Raw genomic sequence first — 21,275 nt, forward strand, 5'->3', positions numbered from 1 at the left:
AGTCACCTAGATCAAACCTGATGAATCAAAAGTATTTCTGCAAAATATTTAGATATGTTTCACATTGAGTTATGGCTTATGGCATTGCCATTCCCACTGTGATCCTCATTTTGACTCTCAGTGGAGCCCTGGCCAGACTACCAGCTTAGATTCTATAATCAAGTTGTTTAAATTAAAATGATTAATTCCCGTCTTCTGTTAGGGTGGGGTAAGGGTTGTTTGTTCTATTCATTTTTAAATCCATCTGTACTTTTTCACTAACTCACACAGAAAGGTTGTGGTCATTATTATTTGCAGAAGAAAATGCCAGTCCAATTTAGTCTACAGTTCTCGTTTAAACCTGTATTGATTACTGACCATGAAGGAGTGACCCCCACAAATTGCTGGGAATAGAAGCAGATGTTGTTCACTGCATGGGGGATTTACTTCGGTTAACATGTCAATAAATATTTTTAATGCGACAGTGTGACAAACAATGACATGCCTCATTATGCTACAGATAGTTTCAGGTGGTTTGCTGCCTAGAACACATCCCCAGACAATACTATTAATTTCGGGAGCCAAAATTAAGTTCTGTGTCATATGCACGCTCCCAGGAGGTGGCACAGCATCGTCTCTCAGTACAGATCCTAGCTAGTGCAACTGGTTGTAGCCCTACTAATCCCAGCAGAGCTTGGGCACTTGCTATCAGCAGCTGTAGGCCAGTCCCCTGCTTCTTAAACACAGGTTATAGGCTGCAGTCCACAGCAGTAAGCCTGAACCACATATGGCAAGCAAAACCGGCCGTGAATAAGCAGAAAAGAGGGTGATTTAAGTGGCTTAAAGGATACAGTGGTAACCACATTCTCTTTCTTTTAATGTAGATAAAATAGCTATTCCAGATTTTGGGACAGGTGCTATGGAGAACTGGGGGCTGATCACATACAGAGAAACAAACCTACTTTATGATCCCGACGAGTCTGCCAGTTCCAACAAACAGCGAGTAGCAGCTGTGATAGCCCACGAGCTGGTTCACCAGGTATGTTTTAGGACGCGACTCATTTTTAAAGTTCTTTAAATGTGTAGTAGCAATTATTTAATCAGGAAAATACTCTTATTAATCACGACTCAGGATCTTCGACATGTGCTCACACTGTGATTGCAAAATACCGTGTTAAAACCGTTCCCTGATAGAGCTCTAAAGTTCCAGAACTACTGCCTTGAATTTTTCTCAGTACATTAGATGCTTGGGTCCAGACGGTGAGGCAGCTTACGAAAATCTGTCGGAAATGTCTTAAAGGAACTCATTTGCATGTGCAGATGTCTCTTTTGGGCAAGCAAATAAGGACAGCTATACACTGTGGAGGCTGTCTGAAAACATATCTGTACAAGCACAAATCAGCAAATCAAGAGGAAGAAGCTAAAAATATTTTCAGTGGCACATGAATCATTAGCAATTTCCCCAGTAATATGTAATTTGATAATAAAAGTGATGTTTTAACATCAGGCAAGGCCTCAGTTCCTATTTAAACCCCAGCATTAGGATAATTTTCATCTGGTAACAGGAAGAAATGTAAACAAATGAATGTTCTACGTGGAGATGTGAGATACAGAGAGATACATTTACCGTTTGGCTAACACCACATCTTTCAATGTTGATAAATTACAGTGGTTTGGAAATATTGTGACCATGGACTGGTGGGATGACCTGTGGTTAAATGAAGGATTTGCGAGTTACTTTGAATACATAGGAGTCAATGTTGCGGAACCAGATTGGGAAATGGTAATTATTTCTGGCTTGTGGAGGGTTGGTGGGACTGGGGGGAGCATTTTGAAAGGGTGTAAAAATTAGACAGGAATGACGGGGACTTAAAATATATTTATATTTTTAAAATATAGTGCAACGCAATCTAAAGAAAATGTTGGCTTAAGCTTTTCTACCTCCCTATGTTGTGGTCTGAAACTAATCAAAGTAAACTTTGAAAAGTCTTTGTCTGCAGTGAAGAGTCATCCTTTTTAACAAGTGAGTGAAGTGCTTGGTTATTGTTATTGCAGATAATACGTAGGTGGACTCTGGGCAGAGTGTTAGCAGTTTTTAAAAGGTTGTTCAAAGTCCAGCCCTAAAAGATGAAGAATCCCCTTAATTAGTTAGCTGGACTGTAGTCTCTCTTCACAGGGCCTGCCTTAGGATCATTGCTCGACCTGGTGTGGGTTGGGAACCCCAGCCTGTCCCACAGGTTGAGCTGTGCGTCAAGGAGAAAATCAGCTCCCCCTCTATCTGCTGCCAGCATTTTAGGTGTCGTTTCCAATGCTCCAGCTCAAGAGTATGTGTAATCTGCACAGTGCAAAAATAGGTAGTGACAGGGGATGTCCTGTGGTACTATGCAGCAAGAACAACTCCGTTCGCTTTGGGAAGCTGCAAAGAGGGCAGCCTTCAATATGCATTATGCTCTGAGGAATAACAGCATGTGAGCGAAGGGAGGTTTCTTGCTCTCTCCTTCCTCCCTTCACAAACAGATGTGATGGCACATAGCATTCATATTTCCCCCAGCTGTCCAGGAGTAACGACTTTCTGGCTACTAGAAAATACATAACATATGCCCCTGGAAGGAAGCAGGGTAGGTGTTGCACAGGCTGAGCCCATCGACAAGCCGAGAGACATCTGGAGCAGGCAGTGCCTACCCTGCGCTTCCCCTGCCTCCCACAAATCGCTCTTCTCATTGCGTTATGTGAGGCTGAGGATGAAATCATTCCTGGATCACTTCTTTTCCACTTGAAGTAGGAGATCTGCCTATATAAGCAAAAATTTAATTACTGAGCCTAGAATTTAAAAGCCGTTAAATGTAGATACCATGCTCATTTAAGACCTTGCACCATTTCAGTATTTTTATCCTATCATGCATTATAAGAGGAAAACTAAATAGAAAATTTGTCTTTTTTTTTTTTTTTTTTTTTTTTTACCAACACTGATTAAGGAGTAAGGGGATTTTGACCATAGGTTACTTCATATTAAAAAAAAAATGATAATCACCTGTAGGATGGAGAAGCCTGCTTCCTTCTTCCCTTCTTCCCTCCTTACTTTACCCCTCTCCATTTTTGCAAGAGGAGCCCATAATGCTTTGAGATTTTGTCACACTGCCGAAATTGGTAATACAGCCTCCATTTGTGCCTACGGAGTGTGTTGTTTGTTTTTTTTTTGTTTTGGTTTGGTTTGGTTTTGTGTGTGTGCATGTGTGTGTGGTATGATACGCATAGGAAAATGGGACTTACAAAAGGTGATTTATCATAGTTAAGGAAAAAATGTATCCCTCCCCTCTCAGAGGTAAAGCACGAATTTGCAAGTCTTCTTTAAAGGAGGTGAAATTTCATTCCGTTTCCAGCTGCCTCCCTCTAGAGAAGCTGCAGCTCAAGCTACTGATTTTGTGAAGTTCGGTGTCTTTGTTTTTATTCTAACATCTTCTCCTTCTCAGCTTGACCAGGCTTTAACTGATGACGTGCTTCCCGTTATGTTGGATGACTCTTTGCTTTCTTCCCACCCAATTGTGGTCGATGTGTCAACTCCAGCTGAAATCACCGCTGTGTTTGATGGCATTTCCTACAGCAAGGTAGGACGCCGCCCTGAGGTGACGTGGGCTGCACAGAAAGTGGAGGCTTGGGAGAGGAGGCAAAAGTCAGGGGAGCTCATACTCGTAGTTCCTAAGCCAGTGTGGGCTGTGTCTGCACAGAGCTCGTTTCTAGGACATTCCCCGCTGTTGTCTGTGATAATTCAGCCAAAAGTGACGGTGAGAGGAGCGATGCAGCCAGAGTTCTGGTTGGCCACCATGTTCCAGGCAAATCTGCTCACAGAGGAGCAGGGAAATGGCAGTGTCAGCAGTGTCTGCTACGAGAGTTGTTGGGTTTAAAATTATCCTAAGCCAGATACTAAGCACACTCCTCTTCCGTTACCTCATGTGCTGATGTAGCCCAATTCTGTCAAGCCACACAACCTGAAGCAAGGGCAGATGGCCAGGTGTCCTCTCTCTCACTTCTCCATTGAACCTTTGGGGCACTGTAACCTCTGTTTTTAGGAAGCCAGGCAGGAAATCAAGCAGTGAGAATAGGAAAGTGATTTTTTGTCTCATGTTGCTCACAGGATCTCAGGCTCCCTAGAAGCCTTAGCAAAGATGGGCAACACCAGCCTCTAGTGGCATTGACCCTAAACTGGGAGATGTTAGCTTTATGTTTCACTGCCAGTTGTGGAGCTCACATCTGACGGACTAAGTCTGTAGCCCAGGAGGTAGTAGAGGGCACCCCTGTTAAGTCTTTGACATACATTATGCTCATCCTGAGGCTGTTCCTGTCAGTGGTGGGGGAGACCTGTGCCTCTAAAGGGTCTCTCTGGAGCCAACTGGAACCAACTGGGAGAATCCCCCAGGTCTGCCTGCCCAGTGAGACTCCAGGATGCCTGTGCCATCCAACTTCTGGGCCTTTACACCAGTCCTGGGGCTCTGTTCACTCTCTCTTCAATGAGCTATCTCCCATATCGTGTTGCATATGACCCTGATACACCATGTTTGTGTTAGCAGCTTCTTGTATGTCTGACAGTGGTTCCTATCTGATGTTTCAGCAACTTTCCACAGAACATGCAAAATCCACCATTATTAAATCCTGTTGGTTCCTTTCCTCTAAGTTCCCATTATCAGCTAAACAAGAAGTATGCATTTCATTGACTTTAGCTTTAGCTGTGCTTCAGCTAAAATCCGTAGCCATAAGTATTACTTTTATTAGCTAGACTTGATCCATCCATTTCCATCAGTTTTCTGTTTTCAATTGTTAAATCCTCTGTCCAACAATACAATCAGTATTTATTGCATCATAAATGCCTCACAGTCAAATCATAAACCATGTAAAAACCTGCTTTGTGTAGCACTGATGTTCTTAAATCAAGCTAACAAAAGTCAAGAAACATACAGAGCTAAATCAAATGTTCTGGACCAAAATGTATTTTAGTGGTGAGCTAAGCAAGTGGCACACTTTTGCATGGTCTGAAAACACAATGGAGAAAAAAAAAAATCCTAACATTAACTCATCTCTTTGTGCCTAGATAATTGCTACATGATTTTTTATTTTTTATTTTTTATTTTTTATTTTTTTTTAGCAAAACACTTGAGGACTCGTGCATTGTTTGGGAATAGACTGCTTGGGATATAATTTGGCGTGGGATATAATTTGGCTTGAATGAGAAAGTCTTCACATAGATTTAGCTCAAATTACTGTTGGTATTTATATATAAATGCGTGACAAAATTAACTTGTTTCTTTTTGGTTCTATTTTGGCTTCTCTTTAGCATTTTTCTTATAAAAACAATCTTCTCATGATACTATTCATCAATAAACAAATAAAGTATAATTTGGAATGCTCTCTGTTAGTTTTACCAGAGCAATTACAGGGCTTATACACTCCTAAAACCCTAATGAAATGCCTAAGGGTCTGTGGAGCCCTTGCAGTGTATTCTGCAAGTGAACTTCTGACTGCTGCACGATCACAATGGCATTATGAACATACTAGGAAACGTTCCTACTAGGAATGTAGGAAACCTGTACTAGAGTAGAGCTGGTGAATGCACAGTTAATATACACAATCCACACTTTAAAAGAAATTGCACTTCACCTTTCCAGTTTAACCATCTCCCTTCATTTGAAAGATTGTGTTAAAATAACAATCAGATTTTTTTGTCCTTGGAGTTCAAGCATTGATTACCTTTTTGGAAAATAGCTATTTAGCAGTTCCAATAGAAATTTGCTTTTAGGAGTTCTGCATTTTTGGAACTTCCAAGCTAGAGAAGGTTAAGTTTAAAAGTTGCACATTTCCACCACATACAGTCTTGTCATATACTCAGCACTTAATACATCTTGGTAATAAGTAAAGGCATCACAATGAGATGAGGTCAGCTATTCAAATCAAGGTTGCTCTCTTGAACCTTCCCAAATATTTGAAAGAAAGGAAAGTTATGAAAACACCAGGGTTCCTATAACTAGTGATTTTGTTAGCATGAATTTTTCTCAAAAGCACTCAGTCATTAACTTCAGAGGACGCACAGTGGTCAAAGAGACTGAAAAGCAATTGTATTAAGATGCAGAAATTAACTATATATTGCAAAAAGGAAAAGAAATCTCTGCTGCCCCTAAATGCCTGCAAAAGTGCACAGTTCTACTCTTACTTTTAATATAAATGAGAGGGGATGGTCTATGAGAGGTGGTATCAGATAAGAAGTGGCTGAAAGATAAAGCTGAGGAACTGAGATATCACAATGCATAAATGTGGCCTTACAATCACTATTAATCATTAGCAGCTGTTTGATAACCACTAATGGATATCTGTTCTAAGTTCTACTCAATCATTTCTTGAACATATTTCATGGCGAACACATTAAATTACTGTATCAGAAAAGTCATCTGCTGACCAGCTTGACTCTACAACAATAGTTTGGAAAGCAGTCTGAAGCATATCTGTTCAGTTACTATCCTGTTACTCGTGCAGCCAAGTTTTTATTCTCAGACACACAAATGGAGGAGACAGGATTTACTAAGAACTCAGATAACATTCTTTTTTTTTTCATGGGACAACTGGATTTTTAAACCACTCATAGCATTAGGCTTTCAGCTGCCCTTTGATTTAGTTGGGAAAATGAAAACATACTAATCTTAAAATCATATTTTGCATTTTAGAGTTGGGTTTGCATTGATTCTGTTTTTCCTCATTTGGTGCCTATTCTGTTCTTTGTCCCACGTCTGTTTGCTTCTCACTTCTGTATTCCCTTTGTTTCTTTCTTCTTTCAAGGTTGTAATTGTTTTATTGCCTCAACCCAAATAAGTCACTTCTCTGATCCCAATTCTACCCTGTTTCAGAGACAAAAGCTCTTACACTGGTCCTAAGCAAAGCTCATTCTGAATCTGGAGCTGGCTTCCCCAACAAGTGGTGCCCCAGACTTGCAGCATTTTAGGAGTTCCCTACCTGCTGGGCACTCTGCAGAGCTCTCTTCCTTGCTCAGGCTGGATGGGGCTGGTTCCCCAGATGCCCTCGCTCCTGTTCTGTTGCAAGTGAAACAGGGAGCCCTGCTTGTACAAAGTGGCAGAGGAGTGGGACAGTTACCCCCAGCTGCAAGGCTCAGGGGTGGGCATCTGATCTCCTGAAAATACCAGCTCTCACACACAGAATTAATCTCCAGGTTTGGGCAGGCAGGCATGCAGTGCCAGGAAGGAGTTAGAGAAACCACTTCCTTAGTCAGATGGATGGTTTCTGCCTTGGCGTTATAAAACATTCATTCACATGTTGCTTTTTAGGTGACTGGAAATACAGTGCTAGAGCAGCGTGGAATGACCTTCTCCCCTTTCCCTCTGTCCTCAGGGTGCATCGATTCTCAGGATGCTTCAAGACTGGATTACGCCGGAGCTCTTCCAGAAAGGGTGTCAGGTATGAGTGGCACCTAAACATAGCAGAAAGGCAGCCCTTCCTTGGGTGGCAACAACAAAGCCTTTGTGCAAAAAGTCAACGCCAGAGGCTCTCTATCAGTAGCAGAAATATGTAACTCATTTCAGTACTGAGTGGACAATGCCAAGGGGACGCTCCGCACTCCCACAGAATGGAAATGGGAACTGCAGGAAGATCTGACAGCCCGTCAGTGAGGTCCTAAATCCATGACAGCCGGTAATGGAGAAATTTCCTCAACCCCGCTGTTTGTCCTGCTGTCAGCTAGGATCCCCTCACTCAGCTGTAAAGCATGTCTGAAGCTTATATGGCCTCAGTCCTGCAATCCACCCAAGCCCAATGTGCAGGGAGACTCTTGCAGATGGAGGATCATCCAGGCCCTAAGACCTGACGGAGCACCCTGGCCCAGAGAGCAGAATTAAAATGTGGTGATATAAAATTACAGAAATTAAAAATGGGATAAAGGGGCCCCCTGAAAGGTAATCCCATCCTCTGAATCAACACCTAACATCCATGAAAAGTTACAGTGCAGATTTACCAAACTTGCTCTTAGTGACCTCCTTCTAGAAAACACTTTTTTTGGCCATAACAGGAAACTTGCATTTTCCTTGTATTTTTTCCTTTCATATATTCAGTCAGGACAGCTCTACAGTATGGGAAAGTGCAGCCACCTTGTCCACAAAAGACAAATACTTCCTCTTTACTCAGAGCTTCCAAGAACACAAAAGCAGGTAGCTGTGGCTAACAGTGAGACAAACAGCACCATCTACTGACTAAACCTCACCAGGATCCAGTTAACAGGGTAGGAAAGCACACTTAACGACAGGCAGGTAAGGCTCAAGACAGGAACAGTGTTTAGGATGGGCAGACACTTACCTAAATACCATTTTTCCTCGTAATGGCCAGTTTGATCCCAGCTTAGAGGTGACCAGCCTGTCCTGCTACAGGAGTCCACAGGTCGTGAACCCTGCAATAGCTGCCTCCTCCTAACAACCTCTTTCGTTAGACAGAAATTTGCAACAGAATACACTGGTGTCCATTCAAATAAAACGCAAAGAACTCTTCAAGTACAAATATGTGAGTCACACTGGAACTGGCTGGCTTGCAGCATTACGGGATACACTGGAAGGCAAAGGAGCTTTATTGGATGAATGTGGATCCATTTAACCTCCCACGGTAGCACAGGGTGGATGTGCTGGGGAGCTTTATGCACCCAGACAGAAATATCTCTTCAGTGAGCAACTTTATCTTCCCTGATGGCACTTTGGTCTTTGCTGGTTTTCTCTTTGAGATGGACATATTTAAAACAATAGTTCATAAGAAGTGAAGTTGTCTCCTGGGAAATTGATGTATTTATGTCTGTCTGTGTGTGTAAAAATCAATCATACCATATTATGAGTGATTTAAAACATTTCAATACTTTCCCACCTACAACATTATCACTAGGAAATACTTTTTATTCAACAGAATGACCTTTTCAGTATTTCTCTGAGGAACTTTTCCATGTTTTCAGCATATGCAAAGCTACAAGGATTGCTTAAAGCAACTGTCTGTCTCCTGAACTTAACAAATTAAGACAACAGATTTTTTTATTATTATTAATATTGATTTTTTTTTAGAACAGCCTAAAATATTTGTAGCATATCCTACAGGAACCCTGTGTGGTGAATGTTGCCGGTAAAGACAGAGAAATACACCAGTGTATTAGTAACTCAAAGTCCCTCTGGGTTCAACACACTACCCCCAAAGATATTCTGCACAACTGATCCTATTTGAATGTGTGTATTGTTTTCATAGGAGAAGAAAACGAGCTGATAGTATTTTCACAATCTTCTACCTCTCTCTAGGTATATTTGCAGAACCACCATTTCCAGAACGCCAAGACAGAGGATTTTTGGGCAGCTCTGGAATTGGTATGTTTTGCAGCAATCAAAGCCCACTAATACAAGCTTCATATCTCACCCTGCTGATTTCAATTTCCCAACCTTTTTTTTTTTTTTTTTTTTTTTAATTCTGTAGCTCTTCTGTCAATGAGCGATCACAAGCTAGGCAGCTTCTCAGTATATTCCAACACAACTCATTTCTAGCAAGTATAAATTATTTCTTCAGTTTTGTCAGAAAAGTGTGAGGAGTGGTGTAAGAAAAAAAGAAGGAGGTCTTGTTAACAAACGGACTGCTTCTGTAGCATCTCCCCTCCAGTCCAAACTCATTTGATGGGTGAAAACACTCCACATTCACCACACACTTACAGCCCATATTTCCCTTCATCTCTAACAAGAGTCATCAGTTTGAAAGCTCTCAACAGTATCCATTACCAAGAAGTTTTGGTGCTTGTCTCTTTCTGCTATTTCCTTTTTTTTTTTTTTTTTTTTTTTTCCTTTTTTTGTTTTGTCTGGACTTTTCCTTTCCATCTATCTCAGTGGCAGCTTTCTCCAACTCCTGTCTCTAGTGTAGAAGTTTGTGCTCCACAGTAGGGATCAAATTTGATATCACTGTAGCTGCTGGTGATAATAATGTCTTCTCCTTCACACTCAAAACAGGGTATGCTGCAAGGTAACTTCTGGCATTGAAGAAAAGGCTCTTTATATCCTTTCTGACCTCTTCTGTTCCTTCCTCAGAAAAAAAATGAGAGACTAAGAGTGTGCCTCAGAAGACATTCAGTATTTCTTGTCTGCGTTAGTAGCTAGTCTCCTTTCCATGTACTTCTCATTTGCTCTGGCTGTGCTCAAGTTTCTAGATCATTCCTTCTTTCAGAGATTATTTTGTTGTTTTTCTTGTTATTTTTCCTCTTTGGCCTGAGTTTGCTTTTTCACTGCAACCTTCTCCCACCTTTCACAGACCAGTAATAAAGCTGTGAGCGAAGTCATGGACACATGGACTAGGCAGATGGGCTACCCTGTACTGGAGATGGGAAGTAATTCAGTATTCAGCCAGAAACGTTTTCTCTTGGATCCCAGTGCAGATCCTTCTTCTCCTCCCTCTGATCTGGGGTAAGAGCCTACTGTAAATGTCTGTCCAAACCAGTTAGAAATACTGTAGAGGTACGTACCCTCTCTTACTGATGGGAAAGTAGGCATTTTAATACACATTATTGGTAAACTTACTCTCAGAGCTTGTTTTTAAAAGAAACTAACAGGAATTTAGATGCAAATATTTCAAATTTAGCACGACATCAGACCTTTTCTCAGGGCTTCATTCTCAAACACAGCAGAGTGAAACTGGAAAGGGTCTCTCACAAGATCTCAGTCCCATGCATGGACAGCTCAGATGACTGCAAGGCATCTACTGAGGAACTACAAATTACTGTCTGCCAGAACAAAGGAAAATGGCACAAAATTGTCTTTACCCAGAAACCAGATACCATGAACCAGGTATCTTAGACCATGAAAGCTTATTCCTTTTCTGGTATGGCAGGGGATGTACAATATATCACAGTACAGGGTCTTCTCTACATCTCTTAAAAACATGAATTACTGCAAAATAGCTGGTCATGTACAAATGGTACGAAACCTCATCAAGAGCTGTTTTTTTCCTCCTGTTTAGTTCGGGGTGGTTTTGTTTAATTTTAACCATATAAACAATAGTCAAAAATAGCTTTCTCAGACTTAATGTGTCCAGACTACCAGCTCTAGGTATACATCTACCCTCTTCAAGACAGCTGGGATACTGAAGAGAAGCATATTTATTAATTACCAGATGACCAGCTTAAGGGGAGATGAACCCTGCCTGTGGGGTGGTGGAACAGCATGGAAAAATGACTCTGCTACACCATAGCATTAACCAACTGAGTTACTGTTCCAAGCTGCCATTGTGTATATTCTTAGCCAGCCTCAATTTTGAGGCAATGCAACTTTGCTAATGCTTCAGTGAAAAAGATTCAAATTACCCCACATTAGGAAAGTTTTGCTCATTCCTTGAACTAGCCCCATACAACTAAACCAGTAAAAATTGCATGTATGAACACGAACCAAGTCAACCCAAATGCATTTCTCACTAGCTTCTACTAGTTATTTTAATACAAAGAGCAAGAACAATGAGAAAGCAAAGAAACAATTGTGTTTCTGCTTTAAAAGAAAACACTTGAGCAATGGGAAGGCCCATGGCATTGGCAGTTTTGGATAGGTATCAAAAGAGTCCGGATGAGATTATTAACCAAGCATTTGCAATGTTGTACTTCTCCCAACACAAGCAGAAAAGTTTGCTGGTTTTGAAGCACTACTAGCTGCAAACTCCAGCCCTGTGCCAGATGAAGACTGATGTTACAGACTATTCAAACAAAAATTACCTCTTTGTGTTAAAAATCTTGACTTATTGCACTATGCTCTGAGATAGTAAACTCAGAAATCTGACTTTTGCCTGACTTCGGGACTTACAGTACCTTGCCATTTGTTATTTTTTGAGAAGAAATCCCAGCATGGTTCCTACCTTAACCTGTCAAGAACCTGAGCTGTGCACTGCGCCTGCCATTTCTAAAGCAATAGGGAAATTTGATTCTCAATGTGCAGTTTTTATAAATGACTTAGAAATGAAATGCAGTAATAATACACATCAGTATGCTGATATTATCTATCCTGGGACAGAGTTACTCCCTTGCCTAAAAGTCCATTGAAAGTCATTACCTCCTCCTTCAACCCTCGGAGATGAGAGTGAGAAAGGTTTTAAAGAGATCCTACCCCAGATGGGGCCAGCCCACTTCACATCTGGATGCAGGGTTTTGATTTAAGCAGTGAAGACTCCAAGTCTTGTATATGCTTTATTCTCTGAACCCTGCAGGGATGGTATCATAAGCTGCCTGCTTGTTTCCAGTTTGTTTGGTTTGAAAGAGTCCTCTGCTGCATGCTGGCACTCAAAAGAAATAGAAGTTTGAAAGCTTGTGCTCGTACAATAGTGCTGCTGGGCAAATACGTAGCTGCAGCATAGCATGTCAGGAACACGTCCTCAATGAGCACAATTAAGAGGACATAGCTATTGTATCTGATGTTCAGGAAAAGTATTTATGCATGTAATCTCGAGAACATGCAAAGAAAGCTAAATAAAATCCCCACTACTAAATGCATTTCCAAGCGCTTTTTTTTTTTTTTTTTTTTTTTTGTCTTTTATGGGCTTTCTCCCGAGGAAACACAATACTGAGGCTTCTGGCCAAACAATAACCTTTCAAAATTCCACAGCAGTAAGCTCCATAAGAGTACTAGTAAAAACTCAAAGTGTATAAATCTGTTAAAATGTTTTTGTTTAGAAGATACAAAACAATAGCTGATGTTTCTTCCTGGAGGCAGCAGGAGATGCCATAACCCTCGTTTTGGTATTTCCTAGAAGTTAATGACCAGTCACTTAATCCAGGGCTGTAAAGAAGGCTCACGTTTCCCTGTAGCATTTGTCACCAGGGCACTTCAGATGGAATAAATATCCCCTTGGGATGGACTGTAATGTTCTAACATGGAACAAAATAGCTTATTAATTTTAGCAGCCCTATGTAGGTGGCACTGCAGGTGTGCCCATGGCTTGCTCTGCTCTCCTACTTCTCTGACTGTCCGGGCATACTCTTGGTCAGGCTGCGCTTACAGCCCAAATGTCTAAGCGTTGGGCTGTCCTCACTCAGCTTGGACACATGGCATAGCCCAGGCTGAGAAGCCTGCACTTGGCCACTGGGGGTGTTTGTGGAATTGAGGAGCAAGAGGTAAGGTCACATTTGGCCCTCAGTCCTTTACAGTCAAGGAATTATGGTTGTCTCAGAGAAGGAGAAGAGAGAGGAAATGGCAAGAGGTCTTACTGAGTGTGCAGCAGTGGTTGCTCGAGCTCTTTCAGTTTTCCCATCTGTAAAAAGGGTTTAATAACACTTAACCACTTGTTTCAGGTGCGTGTTATAAAGGTTATCTGGTGTCTGCAGAGAGCCCTAGCCATATTAACACTGACATGAACCATCCACATATAATCATCTTTTACTAAATTAATTGGTGTGTGCCCTGCTAGATTATTATCTGATATGACATACAGATACTACTTAAAGCTGCGTGTTCCAGAGTTATGATAATAAACTACACAGTAGAGTACACCAGAAATTCATCCATACAATCTCTCTCTGATTACAGGTAATTACTCTCTCCAGCACTGTTACCAAGAAACAAGAATGATGTATTCTGAACTTCCCTAGCAGTTCCATTGATTAAAAAAATAATAAAATAAAATAAAATTTAAAAAAAAAAAAAAAAAAGAGAGAGAGAGAGAGAATCTGGCAGATTGTGCAGACACATAATCAAAAAAAAAAAAAGCTGGGGTTTACAAGGGGTATTTGGTATATTTATATGTGCATAAATACACAGTTGGCTTCATAAAACATGGTGCACGCATTAAGCCCATTAGAAGCATACACTGGAGTTTTATTTTTAGCATTTGATTTCAAATGTCATTTGATTCTTTTTCCCTTTAAATAATTTCAGTTACAAATGGAATATACCAGTGAAATGGGGACTGGGGAATTCAACAAATTATACTTTGTACAACACATCAGATTCTGCAGGTAAACTTCCCCTACTCTTTTACTAGCAATGCCCTGATAAAGCTTTTCAATGTCAATCTTCAGCGTAATCACAGAGCTCTCCATTTTAAATTTAAAAACTAGCTAGCCCCAAGTAATTACCACAATTCACTATTCTAACATAAGTGCTGGTATCCATTAATGTCTATAATAACTCATCTTTCCTCCATGCCATTTATAATAACAATAATTATAATTATAATAATTATAATAATTATAATTGAGGTTTGGATCTTATTTTGATGTTCATTGAAACCAAATACTACTTTTGGAGCCAAGACATCTCCACTAAGTCCTATGCCGTATAAGACACACAATCTGATCACTGTTGGTTTGTTTTGCAGGAATTACAATAACATCATCTCCCAATTCTTTTGTGAACGTGAATCCAGACCACATTGGATTTTATCGTGTGAATTATGATAATCAAACCTGGACCACGTTAAGCGCTCTTCTGCTCAACGGCCACGGCGTGAGTGTCGTACCATTAACTTGTCTGGTTGGTCTCTTACAGAAATCTGTAGAGACGGTTCGTATCTGCAAATAATCTATACATTCTTGATCACCCTCTTCCTCTTTTCATACAGAATTTATCAACTGCTAGCCGTGCAGGGATTTTGGATGATGCCTTTTCGTTAGCAAGGTAAACTAATGCCCCGCAGAGACTTCAACACAGTTTTTTCACTTTCCATTGCCTCTTAGAATTAACTTGAATTAAACTCAGAATTAACTTGGAATTAACTAGAATTAAATTGAAAGAAAAATTCTGATTTTTTTACATTTTGTTTTGTTTTGTTTTTACTTATATTGTCATTTCAAAAGAACAAATACAAGTATGCATTGGTAACTTGCAGTACCAACATAGTCAAGAGAAATGCTCCCTCTCTGCTCAGTGGAAGAAAAAGGAGGAGTTCTTAGAAAGGGGTGCTTTTGCCATGTAGGAAGCAATAACAGAAGCACTCCAGAAGAAGCCAGGTGTCCAGAAAATCAGAGGTATGCCTACAAGGCACAGCATGGCATTAGGAAATTCGCACCTCAGCTACCTTGTTTAGAAACTTGCTTAGAAACTTCTAGCTCTTGCTCCCAGCCATGCTGATGCAGATAAACTTTAGGTCATTAAGTCTGAAGCTCCTCAGCCTTTCAGGATGTCTCCAGAACTAGCCGTTTCTGTTGTGGGACAGGATTTAATGTACTCAGTTGAGGGCTGCCCACTTGTGGGTGCACTGGGCTGCTGCACAACACGGGCAGCTTCTCATTACAGTGAGAGATCCTCCAGTTAGGCATTGACCAACAGTGGTCCTCAGTGATCTCTTTGGAAAACGCGCTCCACGTTACACACCAGACTGTTTCCCCCTGTCAAAATTTATTATTTTGGACCATCTAAAGTGAGTAGCCTTCTAGCATCTTAAAAGAAGCGAGTTCTCCAGATTCATTAAAATAACAGAAGTTATGTTTTCTCCTTCCTCAGAGCTGGACTTGTGAGTTACTCTGTTCCCCTGGAGCTCACAAAATACTTAACAAATGAAGAAGACTATTTACCTTGGCATAGAGTTATATCATCTGTAACTTACATTGCAAATATGCTTGAAGACGAAACAGATCTCTATCCCAAGTTTCAGGTGATGAAGCAAAAATACATTCCTGCATGGCACTACTGGATCTGACAGTTCAGGATCTGTAATGGCAATAATATTGAAGTTCAAGTGATTTTCAATGTTGCTGAGCTATCAGGATTTACTTGTTGTTACTGTACTCAAAAAAGTGCTGAAAGCTGCTTAGTACCAGTCTCAGAATTACCTGGATCAATTCAAGTCTATGTACTTGGAGGAAAGAAATGATGCCTAATTATCCTTATAATCCATCACCATGAGCCATGATACAGTCATTTGTTTCTGAAGGCTGCCTGGCATCCACTAAATAAGGATGTATGGGGCAGCAAGATCTCTACTTTCCTCAGCACAAAGAATGGCTACATCTCAACTTGTCAGTCAGAAGGTTTGACAGTTGACCTGAAGCTGAACATGATTTAATGGTCACTAAGATAACTGTCTCCTGAACTCAGGAACTCAGGATTACCCCTGGGGAAAAAAAAAAAAAAAAAAAAAAAAAAAAAGTTTGGTTTTTATTTTGGAGCATGGGCAAAGTTTGAGAGAAGCAGACTCTGTCGTTCTGACTTTGCCCTTCAGTCCTACAAGCAAGAGTGTGTGAGCCTGTTCACATTTGACATGCTGTGGTGATCTGGAAAGATTGTGTGTGTGTGTGTGTGTTCGTATTACTTTTTGTTTGAGAGATGCTAGTTCTGGGAAAATGAATGAGAATAACCTATAAAGATAAATACGCTGTTCTTTAATGAAATCTATACAAATAACCAAACTCTGTTTCTACCTCAGGAATATTTTCGCCATCTGGTAAAACCCATTGTGAATAAACTGGGCTGGAATGATTCTGGAGACCATTTGGAGAGGTTGAACAGTTTTTCTTTCTTTCTTTTTAATCATATTATTGATGGATTCAAAGAATGCTAAGCAGAAGGAATATTTCTCTCTCTCTTCCCCTCTCTTTCTTTTAAAGGCTTCTACGTGCATCTGTTCTTGACTTTGCATGCAGCATGAATGACCCAGAGTCTCTGGGCAATGCTTCTCAACAATTCGAGCAATGGCTACAAGGAACAACGTGAGAGCTCATGTTTTTTTGGGGGGGCTGGTGAATAACACTGCCTGTGACATGGTCACAGATCTCAAGCAGGGAAGGGAGAAGAATATTAAAGTGCTCTTTTCTTTATGCTAGCATTCCTGTAAACCTCCGACTCCTGGTATATCGCTATGGGATGCAGAACTCCGGCAATGAGTCATCGTGGAATTACATGTTCAACATGTACCAGAATACTTCATTAGCACAAGAAAAAGAAAAAATGCTGTATGGCCTGGCGTCAGTGCATAACATCAGCCTTTTGGACAGGTGATTTACATACACAAAGATTATTCTTTCCCTTGAGATGCAACTATTCACCGTTTGCTCCTTCACCTCTCCTCTCTCCTGTGCTGTCATTCTGTCAGATTACAGCATGAGGAATGCAACACGGTTTCAAGCAGTTATCTAACACCCCCCACTGAGATTGTACCATAGTAGAAAAAAAGCCTTGCTCCTTCGGTGGAAAGATGTTGAACATGTGGTTGTTGCTGCATGCGATCATCAGCCTTCAGCTTTTCCAGCAGTGCCTTCGTCCTGTGTAATTTTAGCTGCCTAATAGTTAGGCAGCAGGAGAAAAATGTTCTTCTACATCTCTTCTATAAAGAAAGGGAGGCAAGACTTACAGGGCATTGCTCATCCCAGACCAGGAAAGGGACTCAAATTATCAAAGGGTACTGATGCACTGATGGGGAATCTGATTGCTGTGCCAGGCTGCTGCGGCTGTCAGAGTGGGCGAGCATCTCCCCTGGCTGTCACTCTGCATGGCCACACCAACTCCTTTAAGCTTATCTGATACCTTTGCGTGCAGTTGTACCACAGAGCAGAGCCGCAGGCAAACATCTTCACTGGGACCATACCCCACTTCGCTGGAGCCCTGTCTAAATATCATAAAAAGGAGCAGTGTCTGCGTGAATGAGACCCAGGTTTAGACAAGATGAAACAAGGAAGTACAGGAGGTTCAGGAAGAGCAAATAGAAGAGTTAGAGTAATTAAAATAGAGGTAGGAGGCAGTTGTATTCATAAATTCTTGTGGCCACAAGAGCCATAACCTAAAGCCATTCTATAGGTAATCACTGACATGATGAAGACATGAATTAATTATCTAGATCAACCTAAATTTGCAGAAAATAAAGAATCCCTCCTAAAGCAGGGAAAATTTGGCTCTTAATTTATTATTAAAATACTAAGGGAGCGAAAAAGAACAAACGGGTTGACAAATTGTTCCTGGCACCTGCATATAGGAAAAAAAGAGATAAATCATAATCCCAACACATGACAGCCAAAGGCTCTGCTGCTGAGAAGCCATGAACATGCTCCTCATTGCCCTGCACATGTGAGTGCTGAGGGATCCCCCCTCTGTAGCCATCAAAACTGTTCATTAAAAAATAAAAATAAAAATAAAATAAAAGATTTGGGCTATTTTCAAGTAACTTAGAGGCATGAACTCTACTTCTTTTCTAAAGAGATGCTCAACTGTCCAGGTTACCTTCAATACTCTATGATCTCTTCATACAGTTTTCAACAGGTAGTTATGTTTTAGATTGGTGTACTTCACCATTAAAATGCTTTCGACAAAAATAATGTTCCTGTTTGGAAATGACTGTACATTGTGGTGGCAAATGCTTAAGAAACAAAGGCATTAGCGCTGCATTATTTCTCTTTGTCATCAGTTAAGTCTGCATTGAAAGTATTAACTTATTATTTGCTTTCCCTGGTAACAACCATGAAAGGCACTGATTTTTATGGGATTTCCTTTAGGTATATAAAATATGTTTACGACACCAACTTCATCAAAAGACAAGATGTGTTCACAGTCCTGAGATACATCTCCTATAACACCTATGGGAAAACAATGGTCTGGGACTGGATTCGGCTTAACTGGGAATACTTAGTTGACAGGTACGCTAATGATCTCATGGAACAGTTTATGTCTATGGGCCTTCCTCTGTTGTCACTATACAGCCATAACCACTGGCCTCTACTTTTCTCTGGAAAGGCAAAGTTTATGAGTTTCCTTTCATTTCTGTAAAAGTAAGCAGTTCTTATGCTCAACTGCTTTTCATAATGAAAACCGAAAGCATAACCAACACAATTATAGCCACCTTCTGTGAAAAAGTACTTGGCTGCTAACTCAAAAACCATTCTTTCCCTAAATGACCATTACCGATAAATGGTGATGAAAAAGTATAGGAAGTTCCCTAAGCGTGTAGAAATCTCTTGTTTTTGCATGGAAATGCTCTGCAGTAGTCAGTCATGTCTCTACTCTGATGTAGAGTTTTCCTTCTATTGATTTCATAACGAGAAGACAGTGTACAGAGCAGTAATTTTAGAATTAAAACCCTTCTGGTGGTAACAGCAAGCAGCAGAAGGTACAGACGAGCAGTAGAAGTAATAACAAACCTCTTAGTTTTGCTCCTCCCTGCTGGAGTGACTTCCTTCTCCTTCCTTCCCCTTTCTAAGTGCTGGGTGAGGGCACAGAAGCAGAACCCACCTGCTAGCCTAGAGCTGTGAACCAGACAGTGTATCACTAAGCAGTTCATTCCACAGCAGGAGATAGACCTGGGAGGACCAAAGGACCAAAATGTCTCGAAACACCCAATTTCCAATGTGAGACAATAAACCATAAATTAAAATAATAATAATCCCCAAGAAGAAATCATCCCATTACTAGACTTGCTTGAGAACAGTATAGATATTCTCTAGGAGTACCATTTTTCACATGTTTCCAAAAATGCTGAAATACGGGTGCATGTTTTATTATAGAGCTGTTAAAAGTTTAAGCTTCAGATAATTATTTCTGCCTTTTATTTAGAACAGCTTTGCATCAAACATTTTTTTTTTTTCCCCCTAGGTTCACTATAAATGACAGAACCCTTGGCCGAATAGTAACCATCAGCCAAACCTTTAACACTGAACTCCAGCTTTGGCAGGTATGGTGCCAGCACTTCTCTTGGTTCTAAGCCATCACATTGTAAAAGCTACTGGTCAAAAAAATGGACTTTTTATTCCCTAAGTATCTAGAGCAGTAGGAATTATTGTAAAGCTTTCCCAGTGCTACTAGCTTGAGCTTAAATATCCCTCTCACCCCCAGCTGCACTTGATCAGGTCCTGGTAAAATCCTACTTGCCCGATGGTGGCGTTATTTGCTTCATGCCAATTCTTTTTCTCTCTCTTTTCCAGATGGAAAATTTCTTTGAGAAATATCCTGATGCTGGGGCAGGAGAATCATCCCGGAGTCAGTCAATCGAGCAGGTGAAGACTAATATTCAATGGCTGAAAGATAACAAGGAGGAGATACAAACATGGCTAAACTCATGGAAAAGCCCTTGAAGTCTTAGTTAAAAATACCAGGCCCTCATTCTGGGTGTGCAGATCCTCGGAGATATTTAGCAATGCGGATTTCTCACCTAGGTACCTTAGGGGACCAAGGTCTAATATTTTTTCTGCAGCCACTCAGGAGACCACTGCCAGAGCAATGTTTGTGTAGCAGCTGATCCTGGATCCTGCCAGCGCTTGTGCATATGAATAGCTTTATATTTTGAGAGATTCATTTGCCTGAATAAACAGGACAAATATTTCAAGTTACTCAAGGCAGAAATGATGGCAGAATCGGGGTCCTTGCTTATCAAGTGGCTCTCAGGCCTTCCATATACCACTCTGAAAACCTACTTTGTGGTTGATACAGAAGTACACCTACTACACTCAGGGATTCCTTTCCATGTGCACCTTGTGGGAGCTTTGTTCTGGAGAAAAGGGAATTAGGCAGTGATTTAAACTTTGTCTGAAAATCGCCCCCTATATTTATATTCATTAAAAACAAACAAACAAAAAAATCTACTTTTGGGATTTAGCTTTGCATTCTTGTCCTACAGAAAGGCCAGTTAAGCTTCCATCTCCATTGATTTTTGAAGTTTAACTACTGGTACGCAAGGGATCGATATTATCAGCTTCTTTTTCAATGTTATTATTTGGGATTCTGTAGCTTGGGGAAGCTTGGGGAAGGGGTTGTCTTAGTTATTTTTGCCTTATTTCTAAATCTTGTCAAAAGAACTTGCGGCAGCCTTTACTGCAAACAAGACAGATGGTACTTGCTGTCTCTTTTCTTACGGAAAAATAAAATTTAGAAAATCTACCTGAAAGTCTCAGTCTCTTTCTAATAAAGTGGGAAAACTGAATGGCATACAGAAAAGCAGCCATTTCATAGCCCAGCTATGAGGTACATATAGCTTCAGTGACTTTTAAGGGGAAAACATTTACTCCCTCTGAGCTACGTCTTGACACCATACAGGCAGCGGATGTGAGCATCAGCCCCTTCTCCCTGGTCTCCTGGGTGGAAAGGAGCAGCAGAAGGGAAGCAGCTGGAGCTGAACGCCCTGGGAGCAGGACCACAAAGCATCTCCCTGTAGGTAGATCTGGGAGAGGTGAGGCACAGCTGTCTGGAAACTGCAGTGAGACGGGATGACAGAAGTACGGAAAAGCACTTCTCTTCCTTTTAGCCTGCAATGCTATGCAAAGGAAAAGCTGGAGATGCTGAAGAGGTGTCTCTGATGTACAGAAATGCTGGGGAACAAGCTCTGCCTGCCTTTGGGCTGCTGATCTGCAC

The 21,275-nt window shown here is 40.9% G+C and overlaps 1 protein-coding gene across 1 annotated transcript in view; it reads left to right on the plus strand.

Moving 5' to 3' along the window:
• Nucleotides 1-20,804, plus strand: part of ENPEP (glutamyl aminopeptidase) — a 34,794-nt gene extending 13,990 nt beyond the window's left edge. The window contains exons 5-20 of the mRNA XM_084517161.1: nucleotides 864-1,018; nucleotides 1,649-1,762; nucleotides 3,450-3,584; nucleotides 7,366-7,431; nucleotides 9,294-9,359; nucleotides 10,285-10,436; nucleotides 13,884-13,963; nucleotides 14,326-14,453; nucleotides 14,569-14,624; nucleotides 15,450-15,600; nucleotides 16,372-16,445; nucleotides 16,553-16,654; nucleotides 16,769-16,939; nucleotides 18,431-18,571; nucleotides 19,524-19,602; nucleotides 19,853-20,804. Coding sequence (XP_084373287.1) covers nucleotides 864-1,018; nucleotides 1,649-1,762; nucleotides 3,450-3,584; nucleotides 7,366-7,431; nucleotides 9,294-9,359; nucleotides 10,285-10,436; nucleotides 13,884-13,963; nucleotides 14,326-14,453; nucleotides 14,569-14,624; nucleotides 15,450-15,600; nucleotides 16,372-16,445; nucleotides 16,553-16,654; nucleotides 16,769-16,939; nucleotides 18,431-18,571; nucleotides 19,524-19,602; nucleotides 19,853-20,002 — 1,820 coding nt within the window. The 3' untranslated portion in view covers nucleotides 20,003-20,804. The remainder of the gene's footprint in view (nucleotides 1-863; nucleotides 1,019-1,648; nucleotides 1,763-3,449; nucleotides 3,585-7,365; nucleotides 7,432-9,293; nucleotides 9,360-10,284; nucleotides 10,437-13,883; nucleotides 13,964-14,325; nucleotides 14,454-14,568; nucleotides 14,625-15,449; nucleotides 15,601-16,371; nucleotides 16,446-16,552; nucleotides 16,655-16,768; nucleotides 16,940-18,430; nucleotides 18,572-19,523; nucleotides 19,603-19,852) is intronic.
• Nucleotides 20,805-21,275: the final 471 nt, after the last annotated feature.

This window comes from Aythya ferina (assembly GCF_964211825.1).
Source record: "Aythya ferina genome assembly, chromosome: 4".
In the NCBI taxonomy this organism is placed as follows: domain Eukaryota; kingdom Metazoa; phylum Chordata; class Aves; order Anseriformes; family Anatidae; genus Aythya; species Aythya ferina.